Source organism: Scyliorhinus torazame, chromosome 9 (genome assembly GCF_047496885.1).
Source record: "Scyliorhinus torazame isolate Kashiwa2021f chromosome 9, sScyTor2.1, whole genome shotgun sequence".
In the NCBI taxonomy this organism is placed as follows: Eukaryota; Metazoa; Chordata; class Chondrichthyes; order Carcharhiniformes; family Scyliorhinidae; genus Scyliorhinus; species Scyliorhinus torazame.
This window is the reverse complement of record NC_092715.1, coordinates 272654988-272678321: the sequence shown is the minus strand read 5'-3', so window position 1 is coordinate 272678321 and position 23334 is coordinate 272654988. Positions and strand designations below refer to the sequence as shown.

The 23334-nt window shown below is 50.5% G+C and overlaps 1 protein-coding gene across 1 annotated transcript in view; it reads right to left on the bottom strand.

Moving 5' to 3' along the window:
- Positions 1–1826: 1826 nt before the first annotated feature.
- LOC140429921 (endophilin-A1-like) overlaps positions 1827–23334 on the bottom strand; it is a 157617-nt gene continuing 136109 nt past the window's right edge. Inside the window, 6 exon segments of the mRNA XM_072517515.1 lie at positions 1827–2524; positions 2527–2547; positions 4189–4310; positions 5266–5369; positions 7207–7365; positions 8674–8807. Of these exon segments, the coding sequence (XP_072373616.1) occupies positions 2352–2524; positions 2527–2547; positions 4189–4310; positions 5266–5369; positions 7207–7365; positions 8674–8807 (713 nt within the window). The 3' untranslated portion in view covers positions 1827–2351.

The following is a 23334-nucleotide window of genomic DNA, read 5'->3' as shown; positions in this document are numbered from 1 at the left end:
TATAAAAGTCAGGGTTTCACTCATTGCCCAGCGCAATTATCCGGAGGAAGTTAACACTTCTGGGCAATTGCCAGGTAAACTCTGATGTGGGAACGTGCGATAGAGCCCCCACCCAGTGCATCAATGGAATACCCACTAAATGTGAAGCTGGGAACCAGGTTATGGGCCAATATTGTTCAAACTGCAGGAACAGAACTTGGCAAATTCACACAGGACAACTAGTGAGGGCGGTGTGGGGAGGGGGGGGGGGTGTACCTCATTGAGTGGTGTGGGGAGGGGGGATATGACTCACTGAGTGGTGTGGGGAGGGGGTTATGACTCACTGAGTGGTGTGGGGAGGGGGATATGACTCACTGAGTGGTGTGGGGAGGGGGTTATGACTCACTGAGTGGTGTGGGGAGGGGGGTTATGACTCACTGAGTGGTGTGGGGAGGGGGATATGACTCACTGAGTGGTGCGGGGAGGGGGGTTATGACTCTCTGGGTGGTGTGGGGAGGGGGTTATGACTTACTGAGTGGTGTGGGGGGGGGGTTATAACTCACTGGGTGGTGTGGGGAGGGGGGTTATGACTCACTGAGTGGTGGGGGCTATGACTCACTGAGTGGTGTGTGTGGGGGGGGGGGGGGGGGGGGGGGGGTAGGCCAGGCTCTCAGCTCCCACACATGAATATCAGTTGCAGAATCAAGTCTGTCGTGCAAGTGACCATTTTTAAGATAAAAGCCTAACCCACTTCTTCAACATTAAGATGAGGTTAAATATTACCCAGATAAAAGCAGAATGATGTGCAATCTGAATCGAGATAATCTGAGTGATTATTGATCCACACATCCTCTCAGTTCAAGGTGACAATCATAATTGCCTCGACACTCAAATCAGAATATCACACAGGCCCTGAAATATCTGGGGTGTGATATCAGAATTATGCCAAGATTGTGTTTCCTGAAACTTCCCATCGGTATCCAGAGCGACTGAGAGATCATTCTGGTGACATACAAATGTGGGCCCTTGCGTCATTGGGGACACAATGAAGGGGTCTCTCCAGGCCATTGGGGAGAGCAGCCCTGTTGTCAACATTAAGGGGATATGTTAATTCCCCCTATCCCAGTACATCTGACTACAGTCTAAAGGGAAATGCGTACCTGTGAAATATATTGAACTCATAAATGCTGATCCTCTTTTACAAGCCAAACCTCAGCCTCAGCTCGAACTCTGAGATAGGCACCAATTACCCAAGTGGACGGGCCTGTCTTTCTTTCTGGTCTCAACGGAGAACTATTCAGTCCCTGAGGAACCAGGGATGTAGGAACTCTCAATGTAGGAATCAGCAACCTTGCCCACAGTCCCCTCTGCTTCAGTGACTTTCATCAGGGGAGTAGCTGGGGAGGTAATTGACCTGTCTCCATCACCAGGCAAAGCTGCTGAAATCTCCCCCTCCTGTGAGAACCTCACACATTTGTCTAGTGTGAGGCCTCTCTGCTGCTCTCCTCAGCTCAGATATGGAGAGATTACGGCCCCCAAACAGCCGGACTCAACAGTTACAGCTGGCAGAATAGTCAACGTCCCAACTTAAGAACCTGTCTAACTTTTTTGAGATACTTTCTCTTTGTTGAAGTGAGGTACGTTCTCCGAAAAGGAAATGCCTGGAGTGTGTGTGTCGGGTGTGACAAAGGGGCTGGAATTGTACAGCAGCAACCTGCAGAGGTTTAATGGTTAATCCGCTCAGCTGGAGACCGCAAATAGTTTCTATTCCATTAGCTGGACAGTTGGAATATCAATGATGAAATATGAGCCAATTGTCCTTTGGAAAAATAGTCCACACAAACAGATAGCTTTACTGAACATTTTTAATGTACTGGAATTCACCACATTGAACAATCCAATGTTTTACACTTTGCATTATTGGATCCTGCACAGATAGGAGAAAAACAATTCATATAACACATATACTCTCTCTTTTAATTTTAGATAAATATATTCTCAAGAACCAAGCTGTACAGCTTTACGACTGTTACAAAAATAAGGTAAGCTAGATGCAGCACTATACACTCAGGCAAGACAGACTGGAAAACAGGAAAAAACTTTCACAGATTATACCACAACTGGCTGTGTGTTACCGAGCACGACGACAGCATCTAGTTTGCACTGACGATGGAGGGCAGCAACATTGCTGCCGACATTTACTACAGATGCAACGGAGTGCAACACTTAAGGACTATAATACATGTAAACTGAAGACTTTACAATGATGGAGTTTGTCGATAAACTGTGTGATTGCATCAGACAATCTCACAAACTGAACCACCTTCACCTGTGGCACAAATATAATGTCAGGTCGGGTTACAAGAGTCACTCTAGTGGGGTAAAGGGACTAAAACTTGAACGTAGTTGATGGGAAAGAATCCCGACTGTCCATGCAGCATCCCTTCATACCAGTTGTCATCGATCTGATTGGTCAGTGTGATGACGTCTCCCTCCTTGAATCCAAGTTCTCCTTCATTCTCGGGGTCAAAATCATACGAAGCCTGCAGCACGGCTGGTCCAGTGTGCCTGCATTTTAGAGATAATCACAGTAAGCTCAAACTTTCACATCAACTTTATTGGTCACCGGGTCATTAAAGCTTCTAATCATGGACGGTGGTGCAATGGTTAACACTGCTGTCTCACAGTGCCAGGGACCCGGGTTAACACTGCTGTCTCACAGTGCCAGGGACCCGGGTTAGCACTGCTGACTCACAGTGCCAGGGACCCGGGTTAACACTGCTGTCTCACAGTACCAGGGACCCGGGTTAGCACTGCTGACTCACAGTGCCAGGGACCCGGGTTAACACTGCTGTCTCACAGTACCAGGGACCCGGGTTAGCACTGCTGACTCACAGTGCCAGGGACCCGGGTTAACACTGTTGTCTCACAGTGCCAGTGACCCGGGTTAACACTGCTGTCTCACAGTGCCAGGGACCCGGGTTAACACTGCTGTCTCACAGTGCCAGGGACCTGGGTTAACACTGCTGTCTCACAGTGCCAGGGACCCGGGGAAACATTGCTGTCTCACAGTGCCAGGGACCCGGGTTAACACTGCTGTCTCACAGTGCCAGGGACCCGGGTTAACACTGCTGTCTCACAGTGCCAGGGATCCGGGTTAACACTGCTGTCTCACTATGCCAGGGACCCGGGTTAACACTGCTGTCTCACAGTGCCAGGGACCCGGGTTAACACTGCTGTCTCACAGTGCCAGCGACCAGGGTTAACACTGCTGTCTCACAGTGCCAGGGACTCGGGTTAACACTGCTGTCTCACAGTACCAGGGACCCGGGTTAGCACTGCTGTCTCACAGTGCCAGGGACCCGGGTTAACACTGCTGTCTCACAGTGCCAGGGACCCGGGTTAACACTGCTGCCTCACAGTGCCAGGGACCCGGGTTAACACTGCTGTCTCACAGTGCCAGGGACCCGGGTTAACACTGCTGTCTCACAGTGCCAGGGACCCGGGTTAACACTGCTGTCTCACAGTGCCAGGGACCCGGGTTAACACTGCTGTCTCACAGTGCCAGGGACCCGGGTTAACACTGCTGTCTCACAGTGCCAGCGACCGGGGTTAACACTGCTGTCTCACAGTGCCAGGAACCCGGGTTAACACTGCTGCCTCACAGTGCCAGGGACCCGGGTTAAATCTGCTGTCTCACAGTGCCAGGGACCCGGGTTAACACTGCTGCCTCACAGTGCCAGTAACCCGGGTTAACACTGCTGTCTCACAGTGCCAGGGACCCGGGTTAACACTGCTGTCTCACAGTACCAGGGACCCGGGTTAGCACTGCTGTCTCACAGTGCCAGGGACCCGGGTTAACACTGTTGTCTCACAGTGCCAGGTATTCGGGTTAACACTGCTGTCTCACAGTGCCAGGGACGCGGGTGAACACTGCTGTCTCACAATGCCAGGGACCCGGGTTAACACTGCTGCCACCTTCTGCACTTCCACAGTCCTAACTCTTCTATTCCCATCCTATTCATGTATTTGTGAAGATGTCTCTTCTACAGCACCATTGTCCTCGCTTCCGCCACATCCTCCGGCAGCGAGTTCCAGGCACTCACTGTGCTCTTTGTAAAACTCTTCCCTCGCACATCTCCTCTAAAAAAGATGAAGATTAATAGTTGTTCATAAAGATACACAAGTGTCAAAGATGCAGCATTTTACCTGGTGTCCGTTGTCCGCTGAGAGTCACTCCACCATTCTGTTGAGTATCATCTGCAAACTCATAAGTCAAACGAGGTTTTGGTTTGTATTCCCTTCGAGGACAAGCCGTCGCCTCTTTCATTCTGTAGAAGCAATAGGTCAGTTATAGGTCAAGGGAGTGAAAGTGAATGGACAGATTCAGTCGCGCCCTGTAGCTGTGCTAGGTGCCTATCGGATTGCAAATTACAAGGAAATATTGGAGCTCAATTTAAATAATATTAGTAACAGACTCCTGGACTGATAACGCTGCTGGACACAGAGATGGTGATGTGACCCACATCATGTTGCTGCCTGACTGCAGCAAACCAATGAGGAAACAAGAAGGCAGTATGAAATAAAATGAACATTATCAAATGTTTCAAACGACCAGACTCTTCTCAAAAATAAACTGTATGCTTTTAAAAAAGTGAAATTTGATTGGGGTTTGAACTCTCCCAGTGGCAGGTCTTTAACGATGGAAAACTAGGCATGCGGACCTCGAAACGTTTAGGATGGGTGTCGCAGATTTGCATATCCCCTGGCAATGAGATCATAAACTAGTGAGCATTCATCAAAAACGTTAAAAATATGTCCTTTGATTATCAATAACCTGTGTGGATGTTGCCACTGTTGCTGTTAGTTTGAGATTCTGCTGTACTCACCTCCCCAGTCCTGCTCAATGTGTAGGACTCCCTACTTTAACTGTATTCACCAGGTCTTGTGGAGCAGTTGGTAGCAACCCTGACCCCGAGCCAGCTCCGAGTTCACACCCCACTCCAGGGCTTGCTGGCCAAGGAGGTGTGTCCATAACACGGCCAAACATGTTGACCATCGCCCTGTAAATCCTTCCAACACACCAATGGCAGACAGTAAGAGTGGGAGAGATCTCTGGTCTGTTGTGTGACAGAAAGAAAGTTGATGTCTCTCCCATCACTGCCCATAGCTCCAGGCTACAACCTGCCTGGTACAGTGTACCCCGGGGAACTGTGACTCCGATTAAAATGAAATTGTTACGGCTGTTTACTGAAAACACTCATGAGGGATTAATTTCAGACTCACCTCTGGTCTAACTGGACAGAGAGGTCCTGGTAGATCTGTGCAGCTTGCCGATGGTACTCGAGCTGGGCCTGGACCAGGGCGGTTAACTGGCTCACTTGTTCAATCTGAAAGTATGAAACAGAAGAAAGCAAATCCATTCACCATGTTTGTGGACTGCATTGGGAGCAGTGCATGCCTCAGCATCATGCACAGCATTGGGGAGGGAGGGAATTTAAATATAGCCTAACCAGCTTCGAGAGAAACCAATGGGATTGAAGTCAGTAGCAGCTGCACATTTAACACCCCTTCCAATCTTGCTTTCCATTGGTTAGTGAGTGCAAATTAAAAATAAGCTGGATACAAAACTATCTGATTGCATCAACTGCACTGGGGATGAATTAGACTAAAATGACCCTGAGTTGGAACCCTCTGCAGCAGTCCCTGTTCTCAATCCCGAACGTGTTAGTGACATTTCAACCACCAGATGGCACAAATCCTCCAATTACATTTGCTGCCAAGTTTAAGGTGCTTCATCCGAACATTTAAGAACATTTACCAATTGAAAGGTGACTATTGCATTGCTGAAAATATTGCAAACCCATGTTCATTAACTGTAGGTTCAAATTATTTAACACCCCCCTTTGCCAAAGCCTTTCACTATCGTTCAGCACCGAGAACGAACTGACAAGGCTGCTGGGACAGTCAATCACAGCTACACAAAATCTCATCTAAAACATATGTCTCTGGTCAAGAATTAAAAACAGCAAGTTCAGGAAAACTCAGCAGGGCTGGCAACATCTGTGGAGAGAGAAACAGAGTTTTTAAAAATAAATTTAAAGTACCCAATTCATTTCCTCCGATTAAGGGGCAATTTAGCGTGGCCAATCCACCTGCCCTGCACATCTTTGGGTTGTGGGGGCGAAACCCACGCAGACACGGGGAGAATGTGCAAACTCCACACAGACAGTGACCCGGGGCCGGGATCGAACCTGGGACCTCGGCGCCGTGAGGCAGCAGTGCTAACCCACTGCACCACCGCGCTGCCCTGAGAGAAACAGAGTTAACGTTTCAAGGCCAATATGACCCTTCTTCAGATCTTTTTGTGGTCAAGGATTGCCGGTTCGATGTGGTGCAGAAACTTACTTAATTGATGCTGAAAACATTCCAGGGGTTTGCAGGAAAGGTTGTTAATGCAATGGGTTTTTAAAAAGTTTGATGATGTAAGTTAAGTATTCTGTATCATCAGAGTGTGAACAGGTACTGAAAAAAAAAGCATCACATCCATGATCTCAACCAGTTTCACCACGCAGAGGAGGGTGAAAGTGATATTACACAAAGAACAATACAGCACAGGAACAGGCCCTTCGGCCCTCCAAGTCTGTACCGGTCATGATAACACCCTTGGCCAAAACCCTCAGCACTTCCTTGTGCCGTATCCCTCTATACCCGTCCTATCCATGTGTTAGTCGAGATGCCTTTTGAACGGTGTTAATGTATCTGTATTGTCAAATTAAGAGCCAGGAAATGAGCATTTTTTGAAGCGTTGGAATGTAACTCGCCAAGGTAACATCTTTGCAATCCTGCGTGTTTGTACATTCACTTCAACGCTGTCAAACATTGAGCTTCAACCCGATAAATTCAGTCACACCTCGGCCAGATTGCAGAATCACAACACACAGTAAACATGTCCCTTTTGGCAGGTGAAGAGGTACCCTTGGCACCTGCACTCATGGAGGGACGGTACATCTGCCACCTCTCCTCAGGGAGCGGTGGTACATGGAGGGACAGCAGATGCGAAATGAATGGGGCAGAAAGATCAAATACCAAACACCTTTGGGGGAAAAAAAATTGCAGCTCATTAACTATCCAATTTCCAGAAAGCGCACCCAGTGATTTCAGAGATTTTACTCATTTCCAGTAAATAGCTGCTCAAACTCAGCCCCTCAGAATTAGAGTCCTTACGTCACTCTCCAGCAGGTTAAACATGCTCGATTCCGCTATTTCCTTTGATTCATCAAACTTCTCCAGCGCCTGTCGAATCTCCTCTTCTGGAATCTTCCCTTGTCTCTTCTTCTTGTAGTCAAAGTCTAATCGCCGTCCCTCCAATTTCTTCAGATGGTGCTGTCAAGAAATTAATGAATGACCGTCTGAGTAAGGGAGGAATGCTGTAACCGAGACTTCGACCTAGACAATGTTCGTCACAGGGGGTGGGTGACCAAGAGAATCGGTCGCGGCAAAATCTTTGTATTGTGGGCCTGCCGGAGGAAGTGGAGGGAATGCGTGCTACATCGTGAAGATGTTTGTGAAGTTGGTGGAGGAGAGGGATTTTGACAAGGCCCTGGAGGTGGATCGTGCCAACAGGTCCTGTGGCAGAAGGCGAGGGCGGTGATTGTGCTCTGCACAGGTTTCAGGACAAAGGAAAGATCTTGAGGTGGGCCAAGGCGAGTCGAGACCGAAGCTGGGAAGGCAATCGGAATCGGATCTACCAGGATATTGGCGTCGGCATGGCCAAGGGGCTACGGCAGCGCTTTTTCGGCACAAGGTTCGCTTTGGGGTGCTGTATCCGGCCAAACTTTGGGTAACTTTTGAAGGCCGGGAATGATGGGCGCAATCTACGGAAAGGTTTCCGAGTGTCATTTGTGACGTGTTTTCCTGCGTGTTTCCCACCGGCTGTGTCAGCGAGTTCTCCACCGCTATCTAACCGCGCTCGGTGTGCGATCTACCGGCCGTGTTGCCCTCGAGCGAGAGCGTAACATAGCTGGTAGATCCCGGGGAGGCCCCCCCCGCCGGTTTCCCGGCGGCTTTTACACCTTGTGGGATATACCCAAGACCCGCAAGGCGTCAAAATCAGAATCCCAACCAAAAGGGACATGGCCAAATGGGTGGGGAGATACGGGGAGGGGAGGGGAGGGGAGGAGAGGAGAAGGGAAGAGAGGGGAGGAGTGGGGAGGGGAGGGGAGGAGTGGGGAGGGGAGGAGTGGGGAGGGGAGGGGAGGGGCGAGGAGGAGAGGGGAGGAGCGAGGAGAGGAGGGGAGGGGAGGGGAGGGGAGAGGAGGGGAGGAGTGGGGAGGGGAGGGGAGGGGCGAGGGGGAGAGGGGAGGAGCGAGGAGAGGAGGGGAGGAGCGAGGAGAGGAGGGGAGGGGAGGGGAGAGGAGGGGAGGAGAGGGGAGGAGTGGGGAGGGGAGGGGCGAGGAGGAGAGGGGAGGAGCGAGGAGAGGAGGGGAGGAGCGAGGAGAGGAGGGGAGGGGAGGGGAGAGGAGAGGAGGGGAGGGAGGGAGAAAAGAGGCACGGAGGAATGGGGCAAGAAGGAGAGGAGGGGGCAGTGAGAGGATAGGGAGGGTGGGAGACGATGGAGGGGCAGGGAGAATGGGGAAAGCAGTGGGATATGTGCCCAGATTCAGCACAAACAGCTGTCAGCTCCACCAATACCTGTATTTCTTTCAGGTCTTTATCATGAAGGTTCTGCAGTGGATCAATGAAGTTTTGTTTTACTTCCATGTCGAGGGCATCTTTCACCTCAGCAAGTTGCTTCATCGCTTCGCCAGCATCCATCAGAGCATGCCCTGGAAGGAAGTTCATGGAAATCTCTTCAAGAGCGAGCTGTGTAGATCTGCACAGCTATTCTCAGCTCAGCAGAAACATTATTTTCACCAAGATTTTTTAATCTTCATAAGCTAGCATTTCATAATAAAAATCCAGTTAAATCACAACATTTTAATAAAATAGACATTAACAATATATAAATATTGATCTCGACACAATGCTTCTGAAACAGAAATCAAAGGACCAGGAAATAGGTGGAAATTTATACAAAGCAGCAGATTGGTCAAACATTTCCTGAGTTACGATGTGGATATTTCTGATCATTTGTACAACAAACATGTTGGAGTTGATTGATCCATGTATGTGGAATATTGTATGTCATAGTGTGTTATATGTGTGTTATATGTGTGTTACTGCGTGTTACTGCATGTTACTGTGTGCTGTATGTTGCGGTGTGTTACTGTATGTTACTGAATGTTACAGTATGTTATTTTTTTCTTTGCTAATAGACTGTGTTGATCACCGTTCCAGCATTGAACTCACACACGTTGGACTCCAGCTGACAAGCTCCACAAAGCATATTCTCAAGGTCACGGAAGGAGAGAAATAAAGCACAAGGAGAAAGAACGATGGATTCTGAAATGTTCTTCCGACATTTAGGAATTCCCCCCTCTCTCTCCTATCCCACACTATTGGCTGAGTTTGTTTACAGCTGGTAATCAAGTTCATAACATAGAACATAGAATATACAGTGCAGAAGGAGGCCATTCGGCCCATCGAGTCTGCACCGACCCACTTAAGCCCTCACTTCCACCCTATCCCCGTAACCCAATAACCCCTCCCAACCTTTTTGGACACTAAGGGCAATTTAGCATGGCCAATCCACCTAACCTGCACGTCTTTGGACTGTGGGAGGAAACCGGAGCACCCGGAGGAAACCCACGCACACACGGGGAGAACGTGCAGACTCGGCACAGACAGTTAATGGTACATCTAATGTACTAATGTAATCTAATGTAATGTTACAATGAGAACCAACTGATAATTTACAATCATTCCGAACCTGGGCCTCGATTCTCCACCAGCCGCCGTAGCGGAGTTCCCGACGGGGCAGAGAATCCAGCGATGGGGGAAAATTGGGATTGCCTCGTGCCAGCGGGAGGATGCAAATCAGTTACATTGACTCATTTGCATCCTATTAACAGACTGGGCACCAGATCCTACGTACCTCCGGCGATCTGGGTTGGGGTTTACGTGGGAGTGGATTGGTCCAGGTATTTCCCAGAGTGGACCTTGTGGTGGCACAAGGAGGTAGATCTTCAAGATGGGTGCCCCCAAAGTCCAACGGAGGGCCCTCTACCCCCACAATGCAAATCCTGCCCACCCCACAGCCACCGGACACCCCCACCAGCCACCCCCCATAACACAGCCTCACACCAGAGACCCCCACCAGAACTACCTGGATTGTTTAATTTCATTTCCCTTCATGCTTGAATGGATCGCGGGTAGCCTGCTGTGAAACTAACCGCAATGTTCATAAACATCTAGCTATGATTGACAGCTCTTGACCACATCAAAAGCAGTAAAGTGCTCTCACTTCCCTTTATTCTCTGTCAATCACAGCCTAGTACCAGCAATTTCCCATTGATGTGAATGAAAACCACATTGCGGGGGGGGGGGGGTGAACCAATGAATCCCATGGTGGGGGGCCGGAATTGTGATGTGGGGGGGGGGCGGACCCAGCCGCTGAACCTCGCTATCCAGCAACCTGCTCAAAATGGCAGCCCGAGTGTGGGATTGGCCAGGGAAATCTTCGCAATCTGCACAGCAGCACGGTAGCATTGCGGATAGCACAATTGCTTCACAGCTCCAGGGTCCCAGGTTCGATTCCGGCTTGGGTCACTGTCTGTGCGGAGTCTGCACATCCTCCCTGTGTGTGGGTGGGTTTCCTCCGGGTGCTCCGGTTTCCTCCCACAGTCCAAAGATGTGCAGGTTAGGTGGATTGGCCATGATAAATTGCCCTTTGTGTCCAAAATTGCCCTTAGTGTTGGGTGGGGTTACTGGGTTATGGAGATAGGGTGGAGGTGCTGAACTTGGGTAGGGTGCTCTTTCCAAGAGCCAGTGCAGACTCGATGAGCCGAATGGCCTCCTTCTGCACTGTAAATTCTATGATAATCTATGAGCAGGCGGTAGGGAATCGCTCCCGTGGGCCGCTCCCAGCGCAAATCAGCGGCAATATTCTCCAGTGGGAGGATATACTCTCTCAAACAGATAATCCTGCCCCTTGGATTTGTGACATGATCCCACTACACTCAACACCCCCCATAGGGAAATCCCGAGGATGCAGATTACTGACTGTATTTCTAATCCAGCCTGGCTCCGCCTCTCCCAATGAAGATTATATTTGTGTGTGTTACTGAAATGCATGAGGTTAGAGAATCCAGTTATGATTGTGCAGTGGTGACGATTCTAAATTGGAATAATCAACGTTTTAAAAGAAAGTTCATGTAAAATGAAACAATGATAAAAACTGTGGGCAACAGCAACAATATTTTGCATTTGTATAGCGCCTTCAGTGCAGTAAAACATCTCAAATCTTCCACAGGAGGTTGTAGAGAGGATTTTAAAACGGAGATAGCTGCAGAGGCAGAGGTTTGATATTAACGATTCTGCAGATATGGAGTTCCCGATCCTGGCCTGCCATCGGGCACGGAATGAGGAAAGGCCGCGGTGCTTCTCCAGAGGGAGAAGGAACACCGAGTGAGGCAGTCACACCGGACTCCTCTCATCCGTTATTCGCGACTCTCATTGGACGGGGCTCAGACAGAGAGTCACCTCTTTACTTCTTTTTGGCCAGAGAACAGCACAGGAGCCGTGTGGGAATGAGAAAGGTAACCCCTCTCCTGAAAGAGTTTCTCAGAAGCGTTTGGGGCCTTGGAAACCGCAGACAGACTACAGTTCACGCGGTTTTAATGGCAAAAGAACTAAATGGAGGATATTGAAAATTACCCAACAGTAACTTCTACTTTACTCCTGGAGTTCTCCGCCTAAAGGCAGATCTGAATCACCCCACCATGACCTCCACCACTGGTCCAAAGTCCACCCTGGCCTGAACAGGGGTCAAACCCTGTGCTGTCGGCTCCCATTTGATCTAATTGGCTGTCCAGCAAACTGAGCCAAGCAGCGCCCCAAGGAGTCCGAGTTGTGGCAACGTACACTCTTACATGTAGGTGGCAGGCTGGGGCTATGGACCGCGAGGGTAGAGACTCACTCTCTCTCTGTCACACTGCCATCCAGGAATCGCTCCTGCCAATGGTGAATGTTGGACGGAGTTACAGATTGACCCTCCACTGGGGCCTAAAGTGGGACTTGAACCTGGAGTTTGTGGCTCAGAGGCAAGGCCACTGCGCACTGCCCCACAAGCCCTCCTCATCAATAACTCCACCCAGTAATTTAATAATCAATTCGGTGAATTATCAAAGAGTTTCACATCAGATAATTTATTTGAGCAGTGAATTCTCATGACACAGGATGCAGAATACCCAACAGATTCTACATTACAGCTATTGATATAACTGCTTTCTAAATCAGTATAATCAGTATTGATGTTCATATCGAGTGTACAGCACATTGCATTGAGGGCTCTGACAGTTAATTGTAATGTTTCCATTTTGCTAGTCGTAAATGAGGGATTCTGTGCATCTGGCTTGTCTCGAACAAAACATTATTTAATTGCAAGCTCCTTCGTGGTTGAACAGCAAAAATAACTGATTCACTGGCAGTAATATCAAATGATATTTTTTATTTTCTCTCTGTCTCCTTGCTTATTCCTGTCTTGTAATAGATCCACCAGAACACTGTGCATTCTGTCATGGACAGAATTATAGTCTTCCCTTTCACTGTCTGTGTTCAGTGAGTTTGTGTGCAAGAGGAGTGTGTTTTCTTACCTGGAGAGAGACGGTGTTACTGAAATCATTCCAGCAGCCAGTTTTTGTGTGTTCAAAAATAAAGAAGCTTATTTATTGGCCGGGATTCTCTGTTCCAGATCCTAAGTGCCGCCACCAGCGGACAAGCAGGACGGTGTCCCACTGGCGCTGGAGGTGTCACTGGGGTGGAATTCTAATGATAATAATAAGCTTTTATTGTCACAAGTACGAAGTTACTGTGAAAAGCCCCTAGTCGCCACATTCCGGCGCCTGTTCGGGTAAGCTGGTACGGGAATGGAACCCGCGCTGCTGGCCTTGTTCTGCATCACAAACCAGCTGTTTAGCCCACTGAGCTAAACCAGCCCTTCTCATGGCTTAACTACGCAATAATATGCATAGCGCCACAAATGCCGGATTCCCTGCAGTTAATGGAGTCGGGCCGCCACTTTGGACAGGTGCTCTGATTTCAGCGTCCAGAGACAAGGCCCCCTCACCCCCACAACGCAAATGTTGAGCCCCCTGCTGACACGGAATATCAGGTCACCCCCTCCTACACCATGTTCACATGAGGGTGATCTGACCCCATGTTGAGAAGGGCAGCATGGGAGCACAGTGGTTAGCACTGTGGCTTCACAGCTCCAGGGTCCGAGGTTCGATTCCCGGTTTGGGTCACTGTCTGCGCGGAGTCTGCACGTTCTCCCCGTGTGTGCGTGGGTTTCCTCCGGGTGCTCCGCTTTCCTCCCACAATCCAAAGATGTGCAGGTTAGCTGGATTGGCCATGATAAGTTGCTGTAAGGTAAGATGGGGTTGCTGGGTTATGGGGATAAGTTGAAGGTGCGGGCTTAAATAGGGTGCTCTTTCCAAGAGCCGGTGCACACCCGATGGACCGAATGGCCTCCTTCTGCATTGTAAATTCTATGATTCTATAACACTCCCAGTTGACCAGTCAGCACCCCCTCAATCCTACATCTCAGCTTCCCCCTCAACCACTCCCCCCCCCTTCAGTCCCCGTCCCCTGGAATTGCCAACGGTGCACTTCCCCTGGCACCGTGGCACAGACACCCTGGCAGCGACTCTCTCACCTGGTGTGATGAACCCTGAGTGGGGTCAAGGGGGTCAGCGCATTGCTCATGTCCTCCTCCGCAGTTTGGCAGAGGCCCTAACCGGTCGACATCCTGACTATACCCGTGGGCCAGGAGCATCACAAACTGTTTTGTGACTGACTCAAGTCCCGTTTCGGGACTCTCACGGAATTCTCTCAACAGAGCGGGATTTGCGTTGGGCGCAACACACCGGAGAATCGCCCCCTGTTATAGCCCGATTTTAGTCACAAAGAGAAAAGCTCTGGAGGTGCCCATATTCTGGATTCATTCAAACAAAATGAGAGGTTTTATTTATTTTATTTTTATTTATTTTTAAACTTAGAATGCCCAATTCATTCTTTCCAATTAAGGGGCAACTTAGCGTGGCCAATCCACCTATCCTGCACATCTTTGGGTTGTGGGGGCGAAACCCACACAAACACGGGGAGAATGTGCAAACTCCACACAGACAGTGATCCAGAGCGGGGATTGCACTGTCAACTCGAGTCTTTGTGTGATTTAGGGCTTGAGGTGTGAATTTGTTCAATGAACCGGAACGTTGTTTCTTTCTGGACCAAGTTCATCACCTTCCCCATCACCGGCCGAGTTATCGTATCGATACACTGTATTGTGTATCGGGGAGGGGGGCTGGGGGTGGAATCCTTTGTAAATATAACTTGTATTTCTCCCCAGGTGGGGTCACCTTGCTAGCAGAGATGCTGGATAACGGATGGGGAGTGGAGGAGGGCGGCGCCACTGGCTATTGGGGGGGGGCGGGTTCTTTGTCAGTTCGCATAACGAGCCTAGGGAAGTTGGGTTTTCTTTGTTGGTGTGGAGGAGGAGAGGAGGAGGGATGGGTTGGTGGGACGAGGGAACCACAGTACTTAAGAACATAAGAACTAGGAGCAGAAGTAGGCCATCTGGCCCCTCGAGCCTGCTCCACCATTCAATGAGATCATGGCTGATCTTTTGTGGACTCAGCTCCACTTTCCGGCCCGAACACCATAACCCTTAATCCCTTTATTCTTCAAAAACTATCTATCTTTATCTTAAAAACATTTAATGAAGGAGCCTCAACTGCTTCACTGGGCAAGGAATTCCATAGATTCACAACCCTTTGGGTGAAGAAGTTCCTCCTAAACTCAGTCCTAAATCTACTTCCCCTTATTTTGAGGTTATGCCCCCTAGTTTTGCTTTCACCCGCAAAACAGATATACCGCTTTGGATACTGTTGAGGGAGATGGCTCACCAGGGGAAGGCAGCAGCAGCCAGGTTCATGGCATCGTGGCTGGCTCTGCTGCGCAGCTGGGCAGGAAGAAGAATGGCAGGGCTATAGTGATAGGGGACTCAATTGTAAGGGGAATAGACAGGCGGTTCTGCGGACGCAGTGGAGACTCCAGGATGGTATGTTGCCTCCCTGGTGCAAGGGCCAAGGATGTGTCGGAGCGGCTGCAGGACATTCTGGGGGGGGGGGGGGGGGGGGGGTGAACAGCCAGCTGCCGTGGTGCACACAGGCACCAACAATATAGGTTAAAAATATTAATAAGAGGGTGGCCTTTTCATGGATAATATAGTGGGAGTTCTGGAGGGTGGATACATGATGGTGAATGGGAGGCTGGACAGAGCCCTTGTGGTTTTAGTGAATGTTTACGCACCCCATTGGGAGGACACAGAGTTTATTAAGAGGGCGATCCCAGATTTGGATTCAAATCGGCTGATTATGGGGAGGGAGGGGGAGAGAGATTTTAATTGTGTGCTTGACCCCAGACTGGATAGGTCGTGCCCTAAATCCCTGAAGGGATCTCGGGTGGTGAAGGAGTCGCTTGTGTTCATTGGACAGATGGGGGTGTGGATCTGTGGAGGATTAGGCATCAGCGAGGGATGGAATTCTCCTCTTGCCTCAGACGTGCACCGGGTTCGGAATATTCGGCAATCATATCTGACCACGCTCCTCATTTTGGGATTTGTGTTTGGAAAGGGGTTGCATCCAGCGACCTCAGTGGAGGTTGGATGTGGCATTGTTGGTGGATATGGAGGCTAGCGAGAGGATAGCTGCGGCTATAGGAATGTGGAGTTAATAAGAGCGGGGAAATCTCACCTTCCACGATCTGGGAGGCTTTAAAGGCAGTGATTGGAGGGAGCTGATCTTGATTAAGGCACAGAGAGAGAAGGCTGGAAGGATGGAGAGACAGACATTTGTGGAGGGTATTCTGATGGTGGACCGGCAGTACTCAGCTACTCCAGTTTGAATTGGTATCGATGGAGAAAGCAGTTGGCCAGTTGTGTTGGGTACGAGGGCTGTTCTATGAACATGGGGACAAGGCCAATAGGTTACTGGTGCACCAGTTGAGATGGCAGGCGTGGAGTGGTTTCTGAACTTGGAGAGGTAAATGGGGTGTTTGAGGCCTTTTGCCAGGGGTTAGCAATGTTAGAGCCCTGGAGGAGGATTTGGACATGAAACGGTTCTTGGTTGGGTTACACTTGCTGGTGGTGGAGGAGGAGAAGAGCAGGAACTGGGGGTTCCCTTGATCGGGAGGCTCCACATCGGCTCGAGGCTCCGCTTGGTCTGGAGAAAATTATGAAGTGGAGTCTGGGAAGGCCCCGGGACCGGACAGATTCCCAGTGGAATTTGAGAAAAGATTTGCGACGGAGCTGGGGCTTCATTTAATGGAAATGTTTAATAATTCGTTATCCCAGGAGAGTTGCCAACCACATTGTCACAGGTTTCTATCTCTCTAATCCTGAAAAAGGATAAAGATCCGGAGGAGTGTGAGTCTTACCGGGCCATGTCCCTATTGAATGCCAAGGTGCAGGCAATACGCTTGGAGGAATTGCTGCTTGGGATAGCCACTGAGGATCAGATGGGGTTTGTGAAGGGCCGACAATATAAGGAGACTATCGAATGAGGCAATGTCGCCCCCATCAGGTTTGGAGCCGGAGGTAATAATCTCCATGGATGTGAGGAAAGCATTCGACAGGCAGCACGGTGGTGCAGTGGTTAGCACTGCTGCCTCACGGCACCTAGGTGCCAGGTTCGATCCTGGCTCCGGGTCACTGTCTGTGTGGAGTTTGCACATTCTCCCCGTGTTTGCGTGGGTTCTTGCCCCCACAACCCAAGGATGTGCAGGGTAGGTGGATTGGCCGCGCTAAATTGCCCCTTAATTGGAAAAAATGAATTGGGTACTCTAAATTTATTTTTAAAAAGAAAGCATTCGAATGGGTAGAATGGGAGTATCTCTGGATACTGAGACGGTTCGGGTTTGGACCCAGGTTTATTTCTTGGATCAGACTGTTGGCCCCCACTGCAAGTGTTCATACCAACGCATTTTCAGGGCACTTTTGATTACATAGGGGACAAGGCAGGGATGTCCACTTTCCCCGTTACTTTTTGTGCTGGCAATTGAACCGCTGGCTCTTGTGCTGAAGTCATCGAAGGAGTGGAGGGGTTTACAGAGGGGAGGTATAGAGCACCGAGTGTCCCTGTACGTAACTATTTGCTGTTGTCTGTAACAGACCCCCTCTCCAGTCCAGGAAGGATTGTGGAGGTGTTAAGTAAGTTTGGCTCCTTTTCGGGGTATAGACTTAGTGTGGAAAAGTGAGGTGTTTGTGATGAGCCCTCGGGGTCAGGGAGGAGGTCTGGAGAAGCTGCCGTTTCGGCTGGCTAGCTCGAGTGTCAGGTGTTTGGGATGCAATTGGATCACGACTGGGATTTGTTGCATTAGTTGGATTTGGCCAGCTTGTTAGAAGGGGCAACGGGCAATGTAAAGAGGTGGATGAGCTGCTATCGATGGCAGGGCGGGTTCAAATGGTGAAAATGACAGTCCTCCCAAATTTCTTATCTATTTTCCAGAGTCTCCCGATCTTATTACCCAAATCCTTCTTTGGGAAAATTAATAAGCTGATTTTGGCCTTTGGGCAGGCAAAGCACCTCGGGTTAGGAGAGCATTTTCGCACAGGGATAGGCGGTCAGGGAGTTGGTGTTACCAAATTTGATTAACAACTATTGGGCAGAAAATATCGAGAATGTTTGGAAATGGGTCGTGGAGGGAGGGTCGGTTTGGGGGTAGACGGAGGCAGCTTCCCGTACAGGATCACGTTTGAGGGAATTGGTGTCGGCCCCTCTTCCATTCTCACTGGCCGGGTAATCCACCAGCCTGGTGGTGGTAGCCTGGCCGTTAATCCACCGGCCCGGTGGTGGTAGCCTGGCCGTTAATCCACCGGCCCGGTGGTGGTAGCCTTGTTAAGATTCTGGAATTAGTTTAGGGAACATTTTAAGCCAGAAGCGATGTCGTTATGCGCACAGATATGTGGGAACCACAGATTTATCCTGCCGGGGTTTGACTGGACCTACAGGGGCTGTGTACGGGAGGGGGTGGAAAAGTTTAGGAATCAGTTTGTGGAGGGTAGATTTGGGAGGGTTGGAGGAACAGGTGGAAAAGTCTCAGCTACCGGGAGAAATGGGTTCAGATATCTACAGGTTAGGAACTCTGTGCGGAGGGAGCTGGCTACGTTTCCTCAGTTGCTACTCCCTCATTGATGGACACGGTAGTGTCTGAGGATGAGATAAGGAGGGGATACCGATGAGATACCTATGGGCTGTTTATGGAGAGGAAAGGGCCTCGCTGGAGAAGATAAAGTGGAAGTGGGCGGAAGAGTTGGGTGGTGCATTTGAAGGGGGGTGTGGTGTGAGGCTTTATACCGTGTGCGACGATGAGCTTAATTCAGTTTAAAGTGGTGCACAGGGGCACATCACTAAGACACGTATGATTGGGTTCCTTCCGGAGGTGGAGGACAGATGCGAGTCGTGTCCAAGGGGTCTGGTGAACCACACTCATGTTCTGGACCTGTCCAAATTTGGGAAGTTCTGGGAGTTGTTTTTCAAGATAATGTGTCAGAGATTTTAGGGGTGAGGGTGACGCCGGGTCCGTGGGTGGCGATATTTGGGGTATCGGATGAGTCGGAAGTGCAGGAGAATGGGAGGTTGGGAATGGGAGGGGATAGAAAGATGTGCTGGCCTTTGCCTCCCTGGCAGCCACGTGACGGCGTGGGCGGGAGATCTGTTGGAGTTTTCACATCTGGAGAAAATTCATTACGCCCTTAGGGGGCTGGAGGAGGGGATCTATTCGAGGTGAAGGCTGTTTATCTCCTTCAAGATATTGGTAATCGTCAGCAGATAGAGGGAGGGTAGGTGGGGGGGGGGGGGGGTTCAAAAAGTAAATCGGGGCACCCAGGGTGGAATGGTGGGTTGTTTGTTTATTAAGAAAATTGTATGAGTGTTGTGTATGTTGTAAAATCAAAAATATCCTGAATAAAGATTTAAAAAATGAAATGAATCACTTATTCCCACTCAGCTCTGTGCTGCAGATTCTCTGACATTCCCTGGCCTTCGATGCCCCTGGTGGGCATCCTCTGGGGGCTCTGGGGCCAGAGGGCCCTGTCGAACTTGACAACAGCACATGCCCCACCGTGCCGCACTGTACCAGGTGCCGACTTCGACACGCGGCCTCATCAGAGGGGTGGTCTCAGGGGAGCTGGTGGCCACCGTCGCCACTCCATGGGATGGGTCCGGGTTGGCACTCAGCGCCCCCTCCTCCTGCTAGGTGCCCATAGGGTCCTGGGATTCACCTCGGGATGGAGGGGCAGCTGATTCGAGCCCCGGCTGCCCCTGCATCATCTGGCTCTGCCAACCCTGGCGGCTCCCCACGGTCTGCACCATCGTGTCGACGTCCTCGGTGATGCTCCTCAGTGATTGGGCCATGTACACAGCACCTCAACAATACCCACCTGAGAGCGGGACATGTCCCGCAGAACTACATCAAGGTCGGCCTGGTACTGGGTCACATCCCCCAGCAGGGCGGCCATTCAGCAATGGGCCTCACCGACTGTGCGATGCTTTGGACACCTTCCCTGATGGTGCCAACATCGTGCACCAGGCTCTCCACTGCGGTCGCCACCCTGGCAGTGTTGGCCTCGGTGCCACGCATTGCCGGCGACATCTCCTGCGCCGGTAGCCTCTGGGACTCCTCCAATCGGCTATGGACCTGCTGGAGTGTCGCTGACATGTCCCCTGAATGTCCCGGCTGCTCCCTATCGTCTCCATCAGCTCCGGGTATCCCTGTTCCAGAGGCTCAGCATCAGGCTGAGACCCAGCTGGGTCCTGGGATCCAGCAGCCCTCCGACTGCTGTCCCCCCTGGGGAGTTCCTGCCTCCATCTGATGTGCATCAGCAGCAGTGTGGTGCTCACCAGATTGTGCCCCAGAAGCCTGATCACTACCGTTGTTCTCCGAGGTATGTGTCTCTGTGCTGGTGGAGGGTGGGGATGACAGCTGTGATGGTGGCTTCACCGGAGCTCTCCTCCGAGGTGATCTCCTGGGAGGTGGGGGGCCGTCGGTTGGGGGTCGTGTGAGAGGATAGACATGTGGTCAGTGGGAGTGATGCGTCAGGCTGTACGGCGTTAATAACTCATGTGTGACAGTCCATCTGGGTGGGGCCCAGGGGGTCCTCACCTCTGCGCCGTGAACCGACCTCCACATTGGTGACCGCTCTATCCTCAGCCACCCCGTAACCTCCAGGGCCCGTTCGTTGAAGGCCCGGCACCCCAACGCCAGTCTGGGCCCTCTCCCAATGGTCATGGGACAACTTCTCCTGCGGAGACACAGAGAGGGCATCGTTGGCCGCACACATGGGTCAACGGGGGGGGGGGGGGGGGGGGGGGGTCTATGGGGGGTGGGTCCTTGTTGTCGAGATGCTCCAGGGATGAGTGTATTGTACAGAGATGTATTGAATAGGGGCTGGTTTAGCACACTGGGCTAAATCGCTGGCTTTTAAAGCAGACCAAGGCAGGCCAGCAGCACGGTTCAATTCCCGTACCAGCCTCCCCGAACAGGCGCCGGAATGTGGAGACTAGGGGCTTTTCACAGTAACTTCATTTGAAGCCTATTTGTGACAATAAGCGATTTTCATTTCATTTTCAATAAACTGCTTTGAGAGAGAGAGAGATTCTTCAGGAACTAGCATGCAAATTCTTGCCTGTGTTAAACTACTGTTTAACTTCCCAGCATTTGGCAAAATATTCTTGTTCTTTTCACAGTGCCCAATAAAATTGGACACTTTAAATTAAGAATTGGACATTTTAAATCAAACTAAAGTCAACCTCAGACAGGTTGATGAGAATTCGAACTTGGCCAAACTTTGAATACACTGAAACGCAGTCAAGCTGCCAGGAGATGTCTGGACCTGCCCCATCAATTACCCTTCAGAGACAATTGGCTCTAGTCATGGATCAATTGTTTTGCGTAGACAATGTTACAAACAGACACTGAACTAGGAAATGGGCCAGGTGGCCAGTACCTCCATTGGATGGTGCCACATCCACCCTGTGACCTCATTGGCTGGGGGCTCATCGGAGAATATTCTGGAAAGGCAGAGGGAGGGCTGTAAGAATCAAACACGCGGACCTCCCAGCAGCGATGCCTCCATGCAGCAGAGACGGAAAGAGGTAGCATATGGGACCCAACTTCACAACGAAGAAGGACCCTGAGGAAATCGAAACTCAGCGAATTGGACCCGCAGTTTGACTGGGTTCAACGGGTAGTATCACAATACATGGGACCATTGTTTGCCTCGTCAATAAAGACATCTGGGTAGAATGTTTGATTAATATACTGGTCGGAAGTGTCTGAGATTTTCCAGACGCAACAACAGTCAAATCTTTAACCCTGTTAAATCTGTTTTCACAAGCTGATAATCTGTTTCCAGACAGATCCAAACTAAAACTCAACACTTACCTCTTCGGGGGTCCAAATCTACCCCCCCCCCCCCCCCCCCCCCCACCCTGCCCCCCCTCACTGCACCTTGATTGCGGCCAATGCCTCCAGGGAACCTCCTTACTATAAACAAAATTCCATTAGCCCTATTCAGGTAAATAATATATATGGTTGCAATGGATCATGATCTTATTTTTATGATGCTTTAATTGCCTGCCTGCGGCCACAGTATCTGTATTTTAAACCATGACCCAGCAGTCTGATACACTCCCAAATCCAGCTTTTCAACCCTTCCTGCCCCAGACACAAACAATATAAATCTGAAAATCCTACATTTATCACATCTGGGACTGGGTAGCTGGGCTTAACGTGGCTTTATAAACCCGTGGTGTCCTATTCTCACTTTGAGCCTTGATTCTTCAATCACTGTTGGGGTGAGTTCTGTCCCCACTGCAGACAGTGGTCTTCTCAGGACAAGTTTCAATGAATTCTGGGTGGTTTGAAAACGAGACGGTGAGCACACAGCACCATGGAGCGCGGAAAGACATCAACGAAATACAGCAACTTATTTTAGAGTTCATATCAAACACGCCTGATACATGTTGGAAAGCGACACCATGCAATGGCTCACCAGCGTCAATAAATACATCAACAGTGGTTAACACAGGAGTCACGGATCTGCAATGTCCCATGGACATTTGTCACATTCACTCCCCACACAATGCCAACCCAAATTAAAATAACACAACAATTGTGTCTGAATCTGTGTGTGTGAGTGTGTGAGAGAGAGACAGAGAGAGGGAGACTAGGTGTGTGTGTGTGTGTGTGTGTGTTAGTTATTCTGTGTGAGTGACTGGGTGTGTATGTAGGAGTGCTTGAGGGAGTGTGTGTGCTGTGTGAACCTATGTGAGGGAGGGTGTGAGAGAGAGTATGATGTGAGGCAGTGTGTGTGAGAGTGCATGTGAGGGTGTGTGTGAGGGTGTGTGTGAGGGGGTGTTGTGAGGGTGTGTGTGAGGGGGTGTATGAGGGGGTATGTGAGGGTGTGTGTGTGTGAGGGTGTGTGTGAGAGTGTGTGTGAGGGGGTGTTGTGAGGGTGTGTGTGAGGGTGTGTATGAGGGGATCTGTGAGGGTGTGTGTGAGGGAGTGTTGTGAGGGTGTGTGTGAGGGGTGTATGAGGGGGTATGTGAGGGTGTATGTGTGTGTGAGCATGTGTGTGAGGGTGTGTGTGAGCATGTGTGTGAGGGTGTGTGTGAGGGTGTGTGTGAGGGGGTGTTGTGAGGGTGTGTGTGAGGGGGTGTATGAGGGGGTATGTGAGGGTGTGTGTGTGTGAGGGTGTGTGTGAGGGTGTGTGTGAGGGGGTGTTGTGAGGGTGTGTGTGAGGGTGTGTATGAGGGGATCTGTGAGGGTGTGTGTGAGGGAGTGTTGTGAGGGTGTGTGTGAGGGGGTGTATGAGGGGGTATGTGAGGGTGTATGTGTGTGTGAGCATGTGTGTGAGGGTGTGTGTAAGCATGTGTGTGAGGGTGTGCGTGAGGGTGTGTGTGGGAGTGTGTGTGAGGGTGGGGGGGTGGGGGTGTGTGTGAGGGGGGGTGTGAGGGTGTGTGTGAGGGTGTGTGTGGGGGTGTGTGTGAGGGGGGTGGGGGGTGTGTGAGGGGGGGTGAGGGTGTGTGTGAGGGTGTGCATGAGGGTGTGTGTGGGGGGGGGGGTGTGAGGGGGGGTGAGGGTGTGTGTGAGGGGGGTGTACACATGTAAACCTGAATTATTGGATTAGCTACT